At 36.8% G+C, this 22388-nt stretch overlaps 1 protein-coding gene and 1 long non-coding RNA gene across 7 annotated transcripts in view; one reads left to right on the plus strand and one right to left on the minus strand.

Moving 5' to 3' along the window:
• LOC127160056 (SLAM family member 9-like) overlaps positions 1 to 22388 on the minus strand; it is a 23590-nt gene continuing 1202 nt past the window's right edge. Inside the window, exons 1-6 of one of the 6 annotated variants that reach the window (XM_051102733.1) lie at positions 20209 to 20368; positions 19589 to 19921; positions 19203 to 19499; positions 6907 to 7190; positions 6666 to 6763; positions 1 to 25 (exon numbers count right to left, since the gene is read on the minus strand). In XM_051102733.1, the coding sequence (XP_050958690.1) occupies positions 6668 to 6763; positions 6907 to 7190; positions 19203 to 19499; positions 19589 to 19921; positions 20209 to 20251 (1053 nt within the window). In that variant the 5' untranslated portion in view covers positions 20252 to 20368 and the 3' untranslated portion in view covers positions 1 to 25; positions 6666 to 6667. Of the gene's footprint in view, positions 26 to 6543; positions 6764 to 6906; positions 7191 to 18083; positions 18481 to 18700; positions 19034 to 19202; positions 19500 to 19588; positions 19922 to 20208; positions 22385 to 22388 lie in introns of those variants that run through there. The other 5 variants (XM_051102732.1, XR_007826635.1, XM_051102734.1 and 2 more) reach the window with 5 other exon arrangements.
• LOC127160060 (uncharacterized) lies at positions 2807 to 5839 on the plus strand. The gene is made up of 3 exons (XR_007826639.1): positions 2807 to 3101; positions 3491 to 3657; positions 5701 to 5839. It is a non-coding gene; the product is annotated as an uncharacterized LOC127160060 (long non-coding RNA).

A 22388-nucleotide genomic window follows, 5' to 3' on the forward strand; every position in this document is an offset into this window, starting at 1 on the left:
GATGGGGTTGTTGATCTCACACACACTGTAAAAAAAACTGTTATTTTACTGTTTTATTTTACAATTTTTTCACGTATTTTTGAAATACAGTTGAAAATTGTAAAATGACAGAATTAGACTGTAAATTTAAAAAACGTCAACATTGCCAAAAAAAAATAATTTCCACATAAACAAGAATACAAGAATAACATAGAATATAATAAAACTATAAAAAAAAAAAAATTGAAAAATAGGACATTGCAGTGCAAGTTTTTAACACAAACGAATAAAATTAATACTCCCTGTTCAACTGCAATTTTTTATTTACAAGTCGGCACATTTACATTACATTATTTATAAGTCAGCACAGATTTTTCTTCTGCCAGCTTATTCTAAGCAGTTTCAGTAACTCGTGAAGTAAGCTGACTTAAATAAAAAAATATTTTTTATATAATTATTAATGATATACTATGTTTTGTATGTAAGTAATTGCGTGTTTCCGTAAAAGAAAATCAGTTTTTGAACCGGTTCGTAAAATGTTCGATGCGAAAGAATCAATTCGAGGAAAAGAATCACTTTCATTACTAATGTCACTGACTGACCACATCTTCTTCCGCTTTTCAAAGTAGTTCAACTCCATTTAGTGTTTTGTTACACGTTTATTTCCACAGTGTCGTTTCATGAAGTGATATAATAATATAATTAATACGCTGATATTTAAATTACAAAAATTAAGATTTTAATATTCGAACTAAAGGAATTCTCGCCCTGGCACAAGGATACATTCTCCACTAAGCACGCAGTGGGTTTGCCGCGCGCGCGTAAGGATTATTTATCACTCGACCTTCAGCTTCGATCTTCGATGTGAGGCGAAAATAAGCAGGTAAAGTACATGTTTTATATTTTGGTCATTACTACTACTTCTTTAATATTTGAGTCCTAGCATAAGGAATATTTTTAAATTGTTAAATCAGTGTTTTAAACGTTGGCTCTGATCAGTAATGTTAACGTTAGACATTTAAAATCTTCAAAAAGTTTAAAATTTAGGTTTCATTTGATGGTACAGTGTATTTTTAATTGTTTTTTTTGCTAGATTTTGTCCGAATAGTACTACATAATTTTGTAGTATTAGGTTTCTTTATCAAGTAAAGTTACGTTAGGCTGAATTTATAACGTTAGGCCCTGCGGGAAAAACCCAAACAGGTTCGTTTTGCTGAAAATTAGGTTGTTAACGTTAGCTGGTTGTTTACGTTACTGTTATTCGAAAGACGTGTAATTTGTGTTTTAAGAAGGTTTAGATACGGAGTTATTGATGCGGTAAGTAAAAAAAGTTTGCCAGCTTTACCCATTTTCGACCCATAGTGCAATATTTTTAGTTAGTTTTTATATACATCGTCGTAGGCGTCGTCTACAAGCTAAAAACTGTTTTCCGAGGCAAGGTTGGATGAAACACTGTAAAAAAAAATCCGTAAAATGTACGGTAAAAAAACTGGCAGCTGTGGTTACCAGAGTTTTACTGTAAAAGTTACGGTAGCAACGTTTAACATTTTACGGTTTTCACTTAAATTTACAGGTAAATACTGTAATTTCATTAACTGATATAATGTTAATTTACCAACTTATTGAAGTACTGAAATCTGTTTTGTACCTTTGTAATACACTGATAACCACCAAAAGCAGGTGGTGATGAGAAAGTCGCATGATGAACGAAAGCTCATGGCAAACAGCTTTTAAATATTAGCATACATAGAAGATGCACAGTGTCATTCACACAATCACTAAACACCATCATGGTAACACACATGAAACTGAAATAATGCAATAAACATTAATTTAACAACATTAGATGTAACATACAACCCTATTATACAAAACTAAGTAAAAACTAAGAAGAAAGAGTTATTTCAACAAAAAAACCATCAAAAAAAAAAAAATGTAACACAGGGAATTCTGGGAATGTCAATTTATGGTTATTCACTGTAAATTTTACAGTCTTTTACTGTTAACCATTTAACATGTTTTTACTGTAGCATTTTTACAGTTTTTTACTGTTAAATTCACCAGCATTTTTTACAGTGAAGTTATTAATTCAGAAACAGATTCATTAGGACTAACGCTTAAAGTGACCCAACCCCCTCGTCGGCACCTTTTCCCTCTAACGTTACAAGCACTGGCTATTACGCCTGTATACTGAAATTGGCTTAAACTGGACAGCAAGTTTTACTTTCAGATATAGTCACAATGATGATCTGAACTATCTGCAGTCAACCCTGTTGAAAAAAAAAAAAAACAGCATATGCTGGTTAGGTAGGTTTTGATGCCGGGATGCTGGTCCTTTGCTGGTTTAAACTGGTCCCGGACCAGCACATCACCAGCTAAGGACCAGTATAAACCAGCATTCCAGCATGAAAATATATGCTGGTTAGGTATTGGATGTAAGTCTAGGGGAAAAAGTTTTACAACTTCTGTTTCTTGATAGTTTTAAGTACCCTTCTAAATTAAACACTGCAAAAATGCTTTTCTTACTTAGATTTTTTTGTCTTGTTACTAGCCAAAATATGTAAAAAATTCTTAAATCAAGAAGGATTAGTAAAAATTATCTTCTTTTTTTTTTTTTTTTTTAGAAAAAACAAGTCAAATTTAAGTGAGTTTTTGCTTAGAACAAGCAAAATAATCTCCCACTGGGGTAAGCAAAAAAATCTTATTTCAATCAGAAAACAAGATTATTTTTCTTACCCCTTTGGCAGATTATGTTGATTAAAACAAGCAAAAATCCACTTTATTTTGACATTTTTTTTAACAAGACAATAATTTTTACTCATCTAGAAAATCCTTCTTGATTTGAGAATTTTTATATATTTTGGTAAGTAAGAAAAGCATTTTTTGCAGTGATGCGTGCTGTTATTGAAGCTGGTAGGGATTATTGATAGGGACTCACTGACATGGATTCACAGGTGACACAGATAGGGTTCAGTACTATGGATATAATATATTTCAAAATATATTTCTTTGTATTTTTGTAGATTTCCCAACATGTCATATATTTACATGCCTTTTTTTTTCTTGTTACAGATTCTGTGAGCAGATTCAGTGAGCAACTTCTGTGAGCGTATAAAGTCAAGGTCAGTGTAAAAGGGTGAGAGTTGCACAAAGATGTGTAAAGATGTTCACAGATTATACCTGTAATAGCTGTGGTTTTTCTGTGAAAACTCTAAAAGGTTACATACAACATCAAGGGCTACACAGAAATGAGGCACATTACCTGTTTGCATGTTGCATAGCAGGTTGCAAGTTACGCGTCAGAAATTACAATGCATTCAAAAGTCATGTTTACCGTCATCATCGACAGTTATCTTCTGAGTCACAGTGCGAATCTCTGCAGGGACCCTTTTCATGTCAGGTTACTAACTGTTAAGAACAGTTGATTGACCTTTCAGATCTTTTGGGTCACCTGAAATTTAAGTTTGTCACAGTGTTACTGATCCCTTCTTTTTCTAATGTATAACAACAGGAAGTTCCCTCTTGACAGCAGAGAACTTTGTTTTCTGTGGACCAAGTCGTAGTAAACAGCCACATCACCATCTTCAGTGATGCTCTGAAGCTGATGTTTGCCTCGTACTACTGCTTCAACATTTCATACCCAGGAGACCAAGGAGCAACGCTAGAGTTTGTGCAAAGGTAAAAAAAACAACACACACAGACTCACACACATACACACACACACACACACACACACATTGTGTTTACATGTTTTATGGGGACATTCCATAGGCGTAATGGTTTTCATACTGTACAAACCGTATTTTCTATGGCTCTACACCTACCCTACACCTAAACCTAGCCCTCACAGGAGATTGAGCACACTTTTACTTCCTCAAAAAAACTCATTGTGCATGATTTATAAGCCTGTTTCCTCATGGGGACCTAAAATATGTCCCCACAAAGTCAAAATTTACTGGTATTACTATCCTTGTGGGGACATTTAGTCCCCATAACGTGATAAATACCAGGTACACTATCACACACGCATCCTCACAGTCACACACGCATCTTCACATTCTCACACTCTCACACACCCACACTTACACTCACACTGCCACACCCATACTCACACACTGTCACACACGCATCCTCACACACTCACACATGCATCCTCACACACTCACACTCTCACACACGCATCCTCGCACACACACACACATCCTCACACACTGTCACACGCATCCTCACAGTCACACATGCATCTTCACATTCTCACACACACCCTCACATAGTCACACTCTCACACACTCATACTCATATACTCACACACATCCTCACATACTCACACTCTCTCAAACACACACACACAACCTCACATCCTCACACTCTCACACACACACACACACACACACACACACACACACACACGCATCCTCACATACTCACACTCTCTCAAACACACACACACAACCTCACATCCTCACACTCTCACACACACACACACACACACACACACGCATCCTCACATACTCACACTCTCTCAAGCACACACACACACACACACACACACCCTCACATACTCTCACTCTCACACACATGCATCCTCACACTCTCTCTCACACACACACACACACACACACTCATACTACTCAAAAATTTCAGGTTTTACTATCATTGTGGGGACATTTGGTCCCCACTATGTAGCAAAAACAAGTACACACACACACACACGCATACTCACTGTCACACACGCATCCTCACACACTCACACTCTCTCAAACACACACACACACACCCTCGCATACTCACACTCTCACACACACACGCATCCTCACATACTCACACTCTCACACACACACACACGCATCCTCACATACTCACACTCTCTCAAACACACACACACCCTCACTCTCACACACGCATACTCATATACTCACACATATCCTCACATACTCACACTCACACATGCATACTCACACATATCCTCGCATACTCACACATATCCTCGCATACTCACACATATCCTCACATACTCACACACACGCATCCTCATATACTCACACATATCCTCACATACTCACACTCTCACACATGCATACTCACATACTCACACATATCCTCACATACTCACACTCTCACACATGCATACTCACATACTCACACATATCCTCACATACTCACACATATCCTCACATACTCACAATCTCACACACACTCATCCTCATATACTCACACATATCCTCACATACTCACACTCTCACACATGCATACTCACATACTCACACATATCCTCACATACTCACACATATCCTCACATACTCACAATCTCACACACACGCATCCTCATATACTCACACATATCCTCACATACTCACAATCTCATACACGCATACTCGTATACTCACACACGCATCCTCACATACTCTCACTCTCACACATGCATACTCATATACTCACACACACGCATCCTCACATACTCACACTCTCTCAAACACACACACACACACCCTCACATACTCACTCTCACACACACGCATCCTCACACACATTGACATAACACACTCTCTTACAATATGTCTGTCTCACACATAACATCCTCTCACATACATGTCTTTATAGCAAACATCCTCCACAAGCATGCCCTATGCAAATTCTAATTACTCTGCTTTTATTATTTCTATATTTGGAGCATATGTTACAGTCTATGTTTTATTACTAATGATTTTTTTCATTGAACAGATGCCTTTTTAAGATGAACCCTGAGAAGGGATCAAAAGTGGAGAAGACCACATCAAGAAAGCTAACAGCAGTCAGTCCGAAGGTTCTTTCATTGATTAGCAAGATTGTGGACTATGAATGGATGGACTAAAAACTTTGAGAGTCAAATCATCCTTCATTGCCTAGCAGGCTTAATATAGTTGGCGATCATTTGCTTTCGTGGTTTCATAATTTCTTTTTTTGTCCATGCCTTATGTGTTGTCAAGATGAATTCATCTGTTCCCAGGTCGTTCGGATTTGTTTATCAAATTGTTACATTTTTACAGATTTGAAAAATTCCTTTTATTGTATATTGCTGCAGCTTTGATTTTTTTAAAATAATTTTATACTGTTGCAGTTATAAATTGTGTTGTTGCAGAAATTTTAACTTTTGGAGTAATTTGTATATTTGAATATTGTTGCAGTTATTATATTGTTGTAGTTTTAAACAAAGAATATAACTAAATTGCAGTTATGCTATATTGATATTCTTGCATTTTAGATGTTATACTCTTGCAGATGAATAAATTATTAAAACACTGTTTTATGGCTGATTATTTGAATTAAAGCAGTGTTCAAAATGGATAATTTCATGTTTTTTTACGTAACTTTCCTCAATATTTAAGTAAAGTTCCATGTTGAATATTAAAAGCTCAAGAAAATACAGAAAATCTTGTGTAAAATTACAGAAATTTGAATTGTTTTTTGAATTACGGAAAAATACTGTTATTTAATGTGCCTGTTATTTTACGGTTTTTTTCCGGCACCCCAGCTGCCGGAATTTTACCGTTTTTTTTACGGGATTTTTTTTTTACAGTGCAGCTGTAGGTGTTTTTATCCTGATATTCCACCTCCAGAGGTAGAGAGAGACTGATGCTGAGATCAGACACACTGATGCTGGACAATAAACTGTTTCCTTTGTACCAGGAGAGAGTCACATCACTCACATTTACCACTGAACACAGTAGTGAACATTTCTGGTTTGATGTTCCTGATGATGAAGAACACGTAGAGTATCTGGTGATGACAGGAATGGAAAGATGAGCTGGAAAACACGAGAGGACAATGTGAAATAAATTACTACTTTACTAAATATTCTGTGATAAAATTCATAAATTCAAAAAAGACACATCAAATTCAACTACTCACCATAGACTGTAACATTGAATGATTCTACCGAGAACGTACCGTACATTTGATAAAGTCCAGAGTCTGTGGTTCTGATGTTCTTGATGATCCAGTTTGATTGTTGATCTGTAGTCTGTCTCTGAATATCTCATCATGATAATATCTAATATCACCTGTCCTCACATCGAACTGAATGACTTTAACATTACGAGGATCTTCAGAACTAAACCAACTCCACTCTATATCAATCATATCATAGTTGTAAAAATTAGTATCGTGTTTGCGTATATCAGTGTGTAGAGTGACAGAATCTCCCTTCATTACTGAAACTATCTTCACAGCATCTGTATCAGAACCAAACACACCAAAACAGCAAGATTTAAGAGACAGTTCATTTAGAAATTACAATCCTGTCATCATTTGGCTGCTCACCTTCATTTTGTTTCAAACCCTTCTTCTAAGGAAGACAAAAGATTACGTTTTAAATACTATTTTAACTATTTTTGTCTATACATTGAAAGTCATTTGGGTCCAAAACAACCCAAATATCTTCTTTTGAGTTGCACAGTAGAAAATAAATCAATTTCATAAATCAATAAATCAATAAATGTCAGGAACGACAAAAGTGAGTAAATGATGACAGGATCTCTTGAAACAACTGTTAATATAAGAAGGTAACTGCGCAAAACATTTTCTCAACCTTATGAGATAATGGAGGAAGTGTAATTAAGGAACTCTTCTGTCAGTATGAAGAACTAGGTAACGGTCATTGCGTTTTTGTGGCTAAATATCTGTTACGTTTTTCTAGGTGTACCAGCAAAACAACGTTTATAGTCAGTTATTCAGTACGTGTGAAAATGTGAACACGATTGCTGACAGGGTGAGTAAACAAACAAAAATCGTTTTCAGTTTTTAGTTTTGGCTAGTTAGCATGGTCCGCTTAGCATAAACCGGCTAACTGCTTCATACATCCCTGACTGAATGACAAACTGATTACACGAAGAAAAATCTTTAAAGTTCAATGATGTAATCTCTCTTAAATAACTGATTAAACCTGTTATTTACTTAAGAAACCAGTAGATGGCACTGCAGATCTTGTGCAAGACATATTCTTTTATTTTCATTATTACAGAGATGCATATTAATATAAAATAACCTCAACGAAACAGTGTACTACAGGGATTCAAACGAACAACCTTTAGTTTCTGACTCCGTTCAGTCCTGACTGAACAACAAGTGGATTAAACAGAAGAATCTTCAAAATCATATTTTAGATCCCCTTCGCATCATGCCTAAAAATCCCGCCAGTCGTGACTTATTTACAGCGCGGCTTCTTGCTTATATATTTGTTAGAATTTGAGCGCATATACAAAGCAATATTTTCTATAAGACAAAATAAATCACACTAATTTCTATGCAAATTAACTTCAGCAGCAGCATCTGGGTGCTGACTTTTCTTTGAACATCTTTAAGCAAAATATATATAGTATATTCAAATTTTCACTTGTCTCCAGAGCTCCAGCATGTAGCTGGCCTGTTGTGTTTAAAGACTATTTGTTAAATGTAACAATTAATGTATGTCTGATTGGTCCAGACGCTACATCAGATATGATTACTTTAATAAAATCTTTTGTCTGCACTTCAGTGCATGGGCAGATATTTGGAAACTAACACAACTTGTTCAAGTACTCACCATTGACAGTGATACTGAATAATGCCGTTTTCTGCAAGAAAGGATTATAATATGTGATGTGTTTTTGAAAGTCCAGAGTCTGTGGTTCTGATGTTGCTGATGGTCAGAGAACCAGTCTGACTGTCCATTTGTAATCTGCCTCCAAATTTCTGATCAAAATGATACGTGACTTCAGTAAACCATTCAGCTATACTAGTACATTCAGGTCCAAACCCCCACAATATATAATGCATATTTCTGTGTATATCAGGAACATCAGTGTTTAGAGTGATTGAGTCTCCTTCCATCACGTATACTCTCTTCACTCCATCTGTATCAGAAAAACACATCAAGGTAACAAGAATAAATACCAGTTAATGTAAATCCTCTGACTGTAAAGATTAAGTCACTAATAATTTAACTTACCAACCAGAAGCCACAAACAGAAGAAAATGTATATCCGAAACATTTCTTCAGATGTAGGCTATGAGATAAAAACACTCGACAAATCTGAGAAAAGTCGTTTTAAGTTCTTGACAGTGTGAATAACAAAATGTTGAGTAATGAAGAAAACGCAGTCTGTAAAAGAACTTTTCGCCCACATCACAGCTATTTGTCGTCACTGGACATTGTGGTCAGTTTTTTTTGGCTTCTCATTTCACATTGTGCAATTACCTCAATGTGTGACTCATATTCAGATGAAACTAAAAATTTGTCAGTTTGTCACACTCCTGTGGACTGTTTGTGTTAGTTTCTCCCTCTTGTGCCCATATTTGTTCGTTCTTGTTTCCTGTCCTCGTTCAGTCATTATGAGTTAACCTTGTATCACCTGTGTCTTAATTCAGTTCATTGTTATCACCTGTCTATATAATTTGCATTCAGTTCTGTGTTTGTTGTCCGGTCTCGTCAACATTAATGTGAATGTGTGTACCCTCCTGCTGTGGATTTACCTGTTGCTTGTGGATTATAATATAGACTTTATCTTGGACCTTCGTCTTCATTCGCCCCCTCCTTACATGTTACGTGACAGAAGACATATACTTGAGGATATACTTGAGAGGATATACTTGTTCAGTTCCTTCACGAACAACCAGTGCTGCTCCAAGTCTCACTTAGTATTGATTCCTCAACTTTAACTTGACATAGACTACAAACCAAATTATTGTGTGCAGTTGGCTAGGAATTCTTGGGAATGACTGCTTTTGACGTTGTGATTGGCTCATTCCCAGACAGAACACGTATGTCTGCAAGATGTCTGTTAAAGATTAATAGATCTGGAAAGCATCTGCTGCGTACAAACATCTGATAGACGTCTGTAAGATGTCAGTTTTACATACATTCTAAATCACAAGCATCTTGTCCTTTAAACAAAAGTAAGCGGCGTGTTTCCCAGTGTTTCTGTTTTCCATTTTTGCCAGTTTTTTTTTTTTTTTTTTTTTTTCATGAACGAAAAAAACAGCAGGAGCTGACAGCTCCTGCTGCTGTCCGGAGAGGGTCCTCGGGAGAGCCTCGCCGCCTTTGTGGAGTGGGTGCTGGTGTCCTGCAAATTGCCTATGACCGTGGACTTCGCGGACGACGACACCAGGATGCTGATGAAGGCCCCGCCCACTGCACCTCCGCTGGGGGTGCGCTAAAGCTGGAACTGGGACTAATGCACCTAAAAAGTTTTGAGTAGGATGTATATGCAGACATGCCCCCTCTTATCCCACCATCATCAGAACTGTCAATTATTCCTGAACCCTCTATCTGCTCTGATCTGTTTGCCTGCCTAAATTTCCCACCCTCCCTCTTTTGCATCATCCACTCATCCCTACCTCAGCCACGCTACCTCTGTCTCCTGGTAGCCCTTTTGTTCACCCTCAGCCCACCATCTGTGCGGTGGGCTCCCTGCGGGTCTGCTATTCTCCATCGGCATCGTGGCTGGAGGATCCCTCGTCTCCGCCTCCAGCCTCCAGAGTCCCAGTCTCTGCCTCGGCCCTCCGACCCTGCGGCTCCGCCCCGGCTCGTGGCTCCCTCATCTCCATCGTCGCCCGTCGGCCCACCAGCTCCACCGGGCTCCCTTGTCCCTCCGGCTCCGCCTTGGTCAGTCAGCGTCCCGCCATCGCCTCCGTCCCACTGGCTCCGTTGGGCTCCTCCCTCCTTCCAGCTTCACCTCAGTTCTCTGTCGCTCCGGCTCCGCCACGGACCTCCAGATCTCCACCTCCGCCTCGGTCGCCTGAGCCTTGGACTCTGCCTTGGCCCTCCAGATCCTCAGTGTCACCTGGACTCGTCGGCTCTCTGTCTCCGCCTCGGACTCCACCTCCACCTCCGTCAGCCCTTCCTCCACCATGGCTCCTCCCTTCGTCGGCTCTGCCGTGGGCCACCATTATTGTTGTGGCCTGGGTCTCACCTGGTTCCTCCTGCTCCGGGTCCCTTCTGTCTCCTCCTTGGCTCCTCCCTCCATTGTCACCACCCTGGACTTTGTTTGTTGTCCTCCTCCCGGGAGTCCATCCTCCGTCAAAGCCTCAGTTCTGTGTTTGTCATCTGGTCTCGTTAATGTGAATGTGTGTACCCTCCTACTGTGGATTTACCTGTTACCTGTGGATTATAATAAATAGAAATTCTTAGGAATGACTGCTTTTGACGTTGTGATTGGCTCCTTCCCAGATAGAACACGTATGTCTGCAAGATGTCTGTTAAAGATTAATAGATCTGGAAAGCATCTGCTGCATACAAACATCTGATAGACGTCTGTAAGATGTCAGTTTTACATATATTCTAAATCACAAGCATCTTGTCTATTTGACATCTGATAGGAAACGTCCTATAGACGTATAGCAAATGAGCAAACACTCTAAAAAAAATACGTCTTCCAGATGTAAATGCAGACGTCAAATAGACATCTCCCAGATGTGTGTGTGCTATCAGGGTGGTATACATTTTCTACATCTCAAACATGATGTTAAACCTCTGTCAAAATCATCCTATATCACTGTTTTACCTTTTTTGTAAAGGGTGTTTAATCTTCTTCGCACGTTCACTTTGTAAACACTGGGTCGGTATTCTGCTGCGACGTAGTACAATTTTGAAGTTGGAGGAGAAAATGAGATGGGAGTTTTTCAACCTACCCTAACTGTCATGTACCAAAATACACAGAGTACACGCAGAGATGAGCATTTGAGGTTAAAAAGTATATAAATCGTAATTTTTTTTAGGTCGTTTAGTTATATAAGACCCTTCTTCCTTGACTGGGATCATGTAGAGCCCTTTGAAGCTGCATTTAAACTCGCAGGCACCATAGAAGTCCACTATATGGAGAGAAATCCTGAAATGTTTTCCTCAAAAGACTGAAGAAAGAAAGACATGAACATCTTGGATGACAAGGGGGTGAGTACATTATCTGTAAATTAAAAAAAAAAAAAAAAAAGGAAGTCGACTGATTTAAATTGGTTTGTTTTATTTATTTATTTTTGGTAACGCATAACTAATACAGATTCTTTACATGTAGTTCATGTGTTAGCATTTTAGAAACACTTTAGCAATCTACAAACTTCAAACTCCATCCGGATCTGACTGAGCAACAAGCATATTCAACAAAGAAGAATCTATGAACTCATGCTTTATAGCTTTTAATTGTCTTTGAAGAAGTGAAATATGCAAAGCAATATCTTTTATGTGAAAAAACCCCTATGCTCCTCTATGCATAAGTTGGCTGAGACTTCATTATGGACATCTAGCAGGGTTCCCGTTCTTTTTCGACCAGTAGATTTCCATGACATATAACATTATCTGACTCAAAATATCATTTCATTCATGGCTTATCATCAGCAACTGATTGTGATGTTCTCTGTTTCTTTTCAGCTCTTCTTGATCTGATGTCATAAACCAGTATTGCAACAGCAGCCACAGCCACAACAGCAGAGATGACCAATCGAATCACAGCTTTAGTGAAACTGCAACAGTGAACGGAGTCTGAGGACAGAAAAAAGATACTTGGATTATGACAAAGTTTCTCAACATAAAGATGCACCTTTAATGCATCTAAAAGCACCTTTATTTGTGCTATGGTTTCCATAAATATTTGTTATTATCACCACTGTTCGGAAAGGACACATTAAATTCAAGTACTCACTGTAGACCGTAACATTGAACAATTTTTTAAAGGACTTTATCTGCATTTGATAAAGTCCAGAGTCTGTGGTTCTGATGTTCCTGATGGTCAGAGATCCAGTTTGATTGTCAGTCTGTAGTCTGTCTCTGAATACCTCATTCTCATAATATGAAATCATACATTTCTCCTCATTAATCCAAACAACTCTAACTATACGAGTATCTTCAGGTCCAAGCCACAACTGTACACAAGGTATTTGATGTCTGTGTGTCTCAGTAACATTGGTTTGTAGAGTGACAGAATCTCCTTCCATAACTGACACTATATTTTTTCCATCTGTATCAGAACCAAACATAAATAGATAGCAAGATTAAACACCAGTTCTTGTAAATCCTCTGACTGAACTAAACCTGAAGTCATAAAAAAGTCAACTTACCAACCAGATGCCACAAACATAAGAAAATGAATGCGTAAAACATTTTTCTATACCATTAGATGCAAGCATTCCACAAATACGAACAAAATAACGTAATGTGTCATGTCCTCAAACAAAGTCTGCTGATCATTTCAGTATCTTAAAACTGTGAAGATGGCCAGTATAAAGGAGGAACTTTTCCTTCAGCAACTTCCGCTTCAATTTTCACATCTCTGTCTGTTTCTCACAATCTTACTAGTCATGTTTTTTGTTGTTGTTGTTGTTTTTAGGTCTGTTGTTATCCAGGTTTATTTAAACAAGTTTATTTAAACATTTGCACATCTGCATAATAAATTTCAGTTCTGTTTGGCTACAGAATGATTAGCCAGTTGATTGGCTATAAAACCTGACAGTTACAGTTGAGTTCAAAAGTTTACATTCACCTTGTAGAATCTGCAAAATGTTAATTATTTTACCAAAATAAGTGGGATCATGCAAAATGCATGTTATTTTTTATTTAGTACTGACCTGAATAAAATACTTTACATAAAAGACATTTACATATAGTCCACAAGAGAAAAAAAGTAGCTGAATTTATAAAAAATTACTCAAAATTCTAAAGTTTACATAAGCTTGATTCTTAATACTGTGTTGTTACCTACATGATCCACAGCGTGTTTTTTTTTGTTTTGTTTTGTTTTGTTTTTTGTTTTTTTTTTTTTTTTTTTTTTTGGTTTAGTGATGCTTGTTCATTAGTCCTTTGTTTGTCCTGAACAGTTAAATTACCTGCTATTCTTCAGAAAAATCCTCAAAAATTTTTTTCAGCATTATATATCACAATTCAGTGTTTTCCAACCACATAAAAATAATGTTTCAGACATTTAAATTAATCACTAGCAAAAAAAGACATTTGTTAAATAGCCTACATACTGATGCTTGTGAGTTTGTTAAATGCACTGGTGTGTATGGAAAGAGGCAATAATCACAATAACCCCCAACACCAGAGAATCATACAAGCCCCCCCGGCTCACATGTCTAGGCGTCGGGACTGACTCATATGCAACTGTTACAGAAGGAAGTGTTTCAGGAAGTACTGGGTTGTGGCTAGAAGGGATACAGCTCCGACCGGAAACTAACAATGAAATTATTTTGTTTTAAAGTCTACACCTACCCCAACCCTAAACGTAGACCTTACTATAATTTAAAAAAAAAACAGTTTTATTGTTGTACAGTGTGACAAAAATAATGTTAGACTGATGTGTGCCCAGTAGGTAGAGCTGTATCCGTATCCCTTCTAGCCTTAACCGAAGTTTAAGTACTTTGTGCCCTCTTATATCATTCACTACCTACTGCCCTCTAGTGGTATCAGCAACAATAACAATCACATATTAAATAGTACATCCCTTTCTCTTAAAACAATACATAACCCAAATGGGACTAAATACATATGTCAGTTCAATCATCAATTAGTCATTGAACAATAAATACCATCAAAGTTACACAGAATGAAACAAATGCAACATCACAATACATTCAAGAAAGGCTTCGTTTATCACAGATCAAGTCTATCTGGTTTCTTCACAACGGGACTTGATAGCCACAACACAGGCAAGTCGGATTGTTCATTCTGTGACAATTTAGGTAAAGGTAGTGATAGCAGGGTTCCCACGCTTCTTGAAAGTGCTCGAAAGTACTTGAATATCAGACACATGGATTCAAGGCCTGGAAAGTACTTGAAAACAAATATAGGTCCTTGAAAGTGCTTGAAATAAATTCGAAATAAATTTTGTTTAGTAGAGTGGTGCTATTTCAAAAATGTTCCTATATGCGCAGTCAAAGACTAAATGAAACAGCTTTAATGATTGGGGTGGAGATGGGGTAGTGCGAGAAAAAAATCTTAGCATGCAAGCTGATGCGCAGCCCTTCATGAACCTATGGAGAAGTAGTGCATTTGTGACTGAAAACTACTGCGCGCGACTATTAAAAATATTTAAAGTGCTCCTATTATGCCATTTAAAGGTTGCTAATATTGTTTTATGAAACTCTTAAAACAGGTTTACATCTATGCAAGGTCAAAAAACACTTTAGTTTTCTCCAAAAATAGATTTAATTTTACCTCACTTCTAAATGATTCGTAAACGACTCGTGCGAAGCAGTTCGAAGAGTCGGTCTCTCTAAACCCCTCCTTTCCGTGAGCCCTCACTGCTGTGATTGGTCCGATGGCGCAGTCCTTTATGATTGGTCTACAGCTTCAAAGGTTTCTAATGTACTTACAACGTGTTTTGCAGTGGTGAGCAATGTCACAGACATATGTTGATTCCTTGAACACAGCTACGTTTACATGCACAATTTTTGGTTCAGTCTGACGGAATCAATTCCGATTGATGAATCTGAACGTATTGTTTACATGATCGCTAAATAAAGTGATCGGGTTGATATGCGCGTTTGTCACAAGCTTCAAATTAGAATTGATTTTTTTTGCATGCACACTGGATAAATATTATATATAAACTGCTGTGTCGTGCTGCTTATATTAATCACGCAGTAAAAATGCCCCTCCCGCGCCTATAACCAGTCCTCTGTGGATGAGCTGCATTGATTATAATAAAGAGAGAGAGATATTTATTGATTAAGGGAGTTTGCAAATGATATTGATTTACAACACTTCACTAAACAAATAAGTTAATATTAAGTGACTTGCATTGTCTGAACACTATTACCTGATTTCGTCAACAAAAATTGTTTCAAACAAAGTAACAGCTGAGCTGCTGCGCATCTCCATTCAAACACAGCGTTGTTTCGTTTATGCATGATTGGGCGTTTTTAAACAAATCTGATTCAATTACCCATTCATAAAGACAGTCACTTGCTTTGTTCCTGAATGAATCGAGGAACGAATCAATTCATTGAAGGATTCAGTGATGAAATCAGTGACTTGCCGCCACCTACTGGCAGTTTTACTTTCATTTTAAAGTATCTTTTCTATTATTTAAATCATTTAATATTTCTATATTCAAAATGTTATATATAAAACATGAACCTCAACATGAAGTTATGAATTTCATTGAACTCATGCAACCTCAGAGCCTCATTAAACCATCTGAAAATACACCTACCACTAAGCCACTAAAATACTAAGCCACTTTTGTGTACTTATGTGCGACCTCTGCGACCTCTGACATTTTTTATACTGAGTTTATTTGATTGGTAACTTATTCTTATTCTACTTGTTTTTATTCTGTTTTTTTTTTCATTAGAATTTTTTTTAAAAGCTTATAAATATAATTTTTTGAATTTGACAAAAGATGGCATACTTTTAATAAAGTTAGAAGAATGCCATTACAAAGGTAAAAAACAAAATATATTGTGTATCACTTTAAGGAGTCAAATATCGTCTCATAATGGGAAGGCTAATATTTAATCAGAATTTGATTATTGATTAGAAGGTGCTACTGCACAAGTGCTCCTAAAAAGAAAAGTGCAGAGACCTGTTTAACCATTTTTTATTAATTAAAAAAAATTGAATTTGAATTTCTTTCACATTTAAATCTTTTACAAGAATTACAGCAAAAACAGTTTGATGCAAGAATATATATTTTTACCAACATTTGAGAATTTCAAAATTCCTTTGAACACGACTGCTCAATATTTATGAAACCTACACATTCAAAACCTCATTACTCTGAAATATTTATTGTAAATGTTAAGTGTAAGTAAAATGTTAAGTACTGTAAGAGGTCTTTCATGACGCTACATATGCTGGCGTGTGAATTTGATAGGTGCTTGATATAAAATAAATGGTGCTTTAAAAAATCCTTGAATCTGGTGTTCATGAAAGAATGAACACCAGAACCCTGTGATAGTTTAGCTTCAGACATGCATTTACTCACTGGATACAGATCTTCTTGTTGCTCATTAAATGTCTCTAAAGTCTATAGACTACGTTGATTTCTCCTGAGCACTTGACCAGTTTCTGTTTGCACTCTGTAAGATCTTGGTTTAATTTCTTCCAGACAAAATAAGAAAAATGTACACATAGAGCATCAGTGAGCGTTTGTACCTTCTGTAATAGTTGCATATGAGTCCCTCAGTTGTCCTCATTGTGAAAAGATGGATCTTAAAATCATACAGTAATTTAGGAATGGGTTCAAATACGCAAAAGTGCTGAAAAACCAAAGAATTTGTGGGACCTGAAGGATTTTCACTGGGGAACTGTTCAGGACAAACATGAACAACTCTCACTAAACAAAAAAACACAGCTGTGGATCATTCCGGTAACAACACAGTATTCAGAATCAAGTGTATGTAATCTTTTGAACAGAGTCATTTTTATAAATTCAACTTATTTTCTCTTGTGGACTATATGTAAAAATCTTTTATGCGAAAAATCTTATTCGGGTCAATACTAAATAAAAAAATAACATGCATTTTGCATGATCCCTCTTATTTTGGTAAAATAATTAACATTTTGCTCTGCAAGGTGTATGCTAACTTTTGACCTCAGCTTTATAAAACCGAAAGGCCCCTTATTTCAGTTTTTTTTTTTTGTATCATATATGACAATGTTTTTGACTTTATTTAAATTTTACTATTGATAAAAAATATATGTATAAAATTACTATAAATCATAAAAATATATAAATACTATAAAAAGCAAGTGTAAGGCATATTCTTCAGTGACTGGATAATGTTTTGGCAGTTTTCAGTGAAAATGATTTGATTATGGATATAATAATTGTGGTTTGTCGCTGTGGTTTCTGAGGCCCAGTTTATTCCGTTTGTGGGGTAATGTTGGTGTTTACCAACTTCTCATTTCACACCAACCGGACTATTCATGTTGATCTTTCATAATTTCCTTTTTCAGCATTGACAGCAAAACCACCCACATTGTATTGAAAGTCAAGATCTTTATTTTAGACATTAGACAATTTATACAGCGTGGATTAAGAGTAATAAACTTCGACCTATAACTTGCTTAAAAGCAATATTTCTCACAAACAGGAAACTTCTATTTATCCACCGTTCAGCTGCTGTGATTGATTGATTGAGTTCCAGATTAATTAATATTATTTACATTTTATTTTAGTATCATAGAGAACAGAAATTTGCAGTCCATCTTTATAAACTTCTAATATTGCCCAATTTTAAATGGGGAAAAAAGACCAAGAAAGCAGAACTTAAACATTTGTTTGGTGGTAGAAATTATAGCGCAAGAATTATAAAGTTTATATAAGCGTAATCACAAGGAAATGTTTTCTGTGTTTTTCAGAGATTTTCAAAATAACATAAAGAAAAGAATGGAAAAGAGTCTATATTCTCATGTTTTCTCTTTGCTTAGCTGCTCAGCTCTTCTGGATCTGATGTCATAAATCACTATTGCAACAGCAGTCACTCCCACCACAGCAGAGATGACCAGTCGAATCACAGCTTCAGTGAAACTGTAACACTAAACAGAGTCTGAAGACAAAAAAAGGAGAACCTAAATGATGACAAAATCACCAACAGAATCACAACAGAAGGACGAAACACTGATTTGCTTTGTTTTCTATTAATAATTATATTAAAAAATATATAATTATAATTATGAGCTGGAAAACATGATAAAAAGGTGAAATAAATGTCTACTCAATTTCACTTAATTAAACTATAGACTTAATTTCACAAAACCATAGCTCACCATAGACTGTAACATTGAATGATTCTACTGATAGGTGATTGTTGATCATTTGATAAAGTCCAGAGTCTGTGGTTCTGATGTTCTTGATGGTCAGAGATCCAGTTTGGTTGTCTATCTGTAGTCTGTCTCTGAATATCTCATCATGATCATATCTAATATGACCTCTCTGCACATCAAACCAAATGACTCTAACGCGTTGAGAATCTTCAGGTCTAAACCAACTCCACTGAAGAGAATATATATAAAATCTATGTAAACCATCTTCATGTCTTGGTATATTGGTGTGTAGAGTGACAGACTCTCCCTCTGTCACTGACACTATCTTCACAGCATCTAAATAAGAACCAAACACACCAAAATAGCAAGATTTAAGGGAGAGTTAATTCAGAAATTACAATCCTGTGATTATTTAGCTGCTCACCTTCACAAAAGAAAATGTTTTGATTAATCTTTTAACTGTTTTTGTCTATTAATAATTATATTTAAAAAAATCCCAATATACCTGCACATGTCTGGCAGAGTTCACTAATATTCAGATGTTTGGTCTGGTTGCTGATGGGATTGTTTACTATACAACTGTAAGTGTTTTTATCCTGATACTCCACGTCCAGAGGTAGAGATGTACTGTTTTTGAGATCAGACACACTGATGTTGGACAATAAACTGTTTCCTTTGTACCAGGAGAGAGTCACATGACTCACATTCAACACAGAACACACCAATGAACATTTCTGGTTTGATGATCCTGATGATGAAGAACATGTAGAGTATCTGGTGATGACAGGAATGGGAAGATGAGCTGGAAAACATGATAAAAAGGTGAAATAAATGTCTACTCAATTTCACTTAATTAAACTATAGACTTAATTTCACAAAACCATAGCTCACCATAGACTGTAACATTGAATGATTCTACTGATAGGTGATTGTTGATCATTTGATAAAGTCCAGAGTCTGTGGTTCTGATGTTCTTGATGGTCAGAGATCCAGTTTGGTTGTCTATCTGTAGTCTGTCTCTGAATATCTCATCATGATCATATCTAATATGACTTCTCCGCACATCAAACCAAATGACTCTAACGCGTTGAGAATCTTCAGGTCTAAACCAACTCCACTGAAGAGAATATATATAAAATCTATGTAAACCATCTTCATGTCTCGGTATATTGGTGTGTAGAGTGACAGACTCTCCCTCTGTCACTGACACTATCTTCACAGCATCTAAATAAGAACCAAACACACCAAAATAGCAAGATTTAAGGGAGAGTTAATTCAGAAATTACAATCCTGTGATCATTTAGCTGCTCACCTTCACAAAAGAAAATGTTTTGATTAATCTTTTAACTGTTTTTGTCTATACATTGAAAGTCAGTTGGGTCCAACAACCCAAACATCTTTTGAGCTCCACGGAAGAAAATAAGTCATAGAGGTTGGGAACGACAGAAAGGAAATAAAGAAAGTAAGTTAATATAAATCATCTGACTATAATGAATATGAAGCCAACTTACCAACCAGATGCAAGAAACATAAGAAAATTAAAGCACAAAACATTTTTTCAACCGCATGAGATAATGGAGGAAGTCAATAAGAAGAACAGCTTGTCCCGTTGCTCAATATCTCTTAGGTCTTACTCAAGTGGCAACCTCCCGCTCTCCCTCTTGAAGCCAACACGGAAGTGACTAAAACTGCAATTCATCGACTGGCCGCTTGAGGCTGGCTGCAAAAGGGAGTCAATCCCATAGACTCCCCATGTTAAAATGCCCAACTTCACAGCAGAAAAGAATATGTTTACAGCCTGGTTCAAAAAGTGGTTTTGGTCTATATAGCTAATTTTGCCCTTCATGTCAACTCTGAGGGGAGTGAATTTTTTTATAACTCATCCGTTTAATTTATATTAAGCCTTAAAGTTCTGCATAATTTAGGGCGTGGTCACTTGAGTGACAGGTGGATTGCCGCTGCTGTCACCACCGTCGCGCTCGGCGGGCGTGGTTTCAGCAACCAGCTCCACCCACGTCCCGCCTATGTGCCCATTTTCGATTATCCGGGAGTGACGTACAGTGACGCGATTCCAAGATGGCGACGGCCGACTCCCGCCCACTAAGAGCTTCAAAAATGCTCTTCGGAAACCTACGGGTGACGTCACGGACACTACGTCCATGTTTTTTACAGTCTATAGTCTTACTAGATCGGCTAATACAAACAGCAAAAAAACAACATTTTTGTCAGTTTTTAAGTACGTGTGAATAACTTGGTGCACAACACGATTGATGAGAGGCTCAGTAAGTAAACGAGAAAATAAAAACAATATAATAGCGCTCATCAACGTCAGAATAACTGAGATGACCAATCAAATCATAGTGGGCGGGGTTTACTGTTCAGGGAAAAGAGCGCGAATCCCAGGACAAATCGTCGAAAGAGCGATGTAAGATGTTAGTTGAAAATCTTTGAATATTAGTCAGCTGTTTTACAGTAGAAACGTAAAATGATTGACAGATATATCCAGTGATGCAATTTTGAGAGAGAGAGGGTTGAAAGTTGCGTGTTTGAATATAGTTTTCTCAATGCGTTATCAGTGGGCCTCACTGAATGTAAACAACGCCACTGAAGCAAAGTAAACTCGCTTATTTTGCTGATTATTGCTGCTGAAAATGGTTAATTATTATCATGTTTTAGACTGTACTAATCGGTCAGACCAGAAAAAAAAACATTTGGAGTACTATAGACTGCCAAAAGTTATAACAAATCAAGGAAGAGTGCAAAACAAAAAAAAAAACAAAAAAAAGTCTGAGAAACAAAAGGAGTTTGTGGTTGGCCAAACTGAACCAGGATTTCAAGGGCAGTAAACTTGACAACATTTGTATTAGTTTTCATCATCAGGTAGGTGATATCTTAATTAATACTGCTCATACATATCTTTACCACCTATTAACTTTAGTTAAAATATTGCACCTCTTCCTGCTTACTAAGTCCTTCTCTCTATATGATTTAGCAGCCTCAACACGTTTTTTTCTGTGGTTCAGACAGCATAAATTAGCAGAACAATGCCTTTCAGTAGTACATTAACCATGAAATCCTGTTATCTAAGAAGAAACCAGTAGATGGCACAGCTGTACAAGACAACCAGAATCGTCATATCCTTTGATTTCCATTATCACAGGGATACAGATTCTTTAATATTATTTAATATGTTAGCATTTGAGCATATACAATTATCTCCAGGAAACCCTTCAACAATCTGCTGGCTTTTCCAATAGTTTGGCTATAGGGTAAGAATAATTTTAATTCAGACTAATTAAGGAATCGTCATGAGCGCTTTGTGAACCATTTGACTGATTCATTAAAAAAAACCGACTCAAAAGAACAGCTTAGTCACCAGTTGAACTGTATGACTTGCAAGTACGTTTTACTCCATGAAAGATCAATAATGAAACATTTTTACAGCAGAAAATATTTATATTTAAATTTCATCAAGACTGAATTAATTTCTAGTCCAGTGATTGTTAAATTCTTTATCTCCAGGATTTTCATAACCATCATTTAGGGACTGATTGTGATGTTCTGCACTTCTCTCAGCTTTTCTGGATTTGATGTCATAAACCACTATGGCAACAGTAGCCACGCCCACCACAGCAGAGATGACCAGTCGAATCACAGCCTCAATGAAACCGCAACAGTGAACAGAGTCTGA

This window comes from Labeo rohita, unplaced genomic scaffold (assembly GCF_022985175.1).
Source record: "Labeo rohita strain BAU-BD-2019 unplaced genomic scaffold, IGBB_LRoh.1.0 scaffold_284, whole genome shotgun sequence".
Taxonomy (NCBI): Eukaryota; Metazoa; Chordata; class Actinopteri; order Cypriniformes; family Cyprinidae; genus Labeo; species Labeo rohita.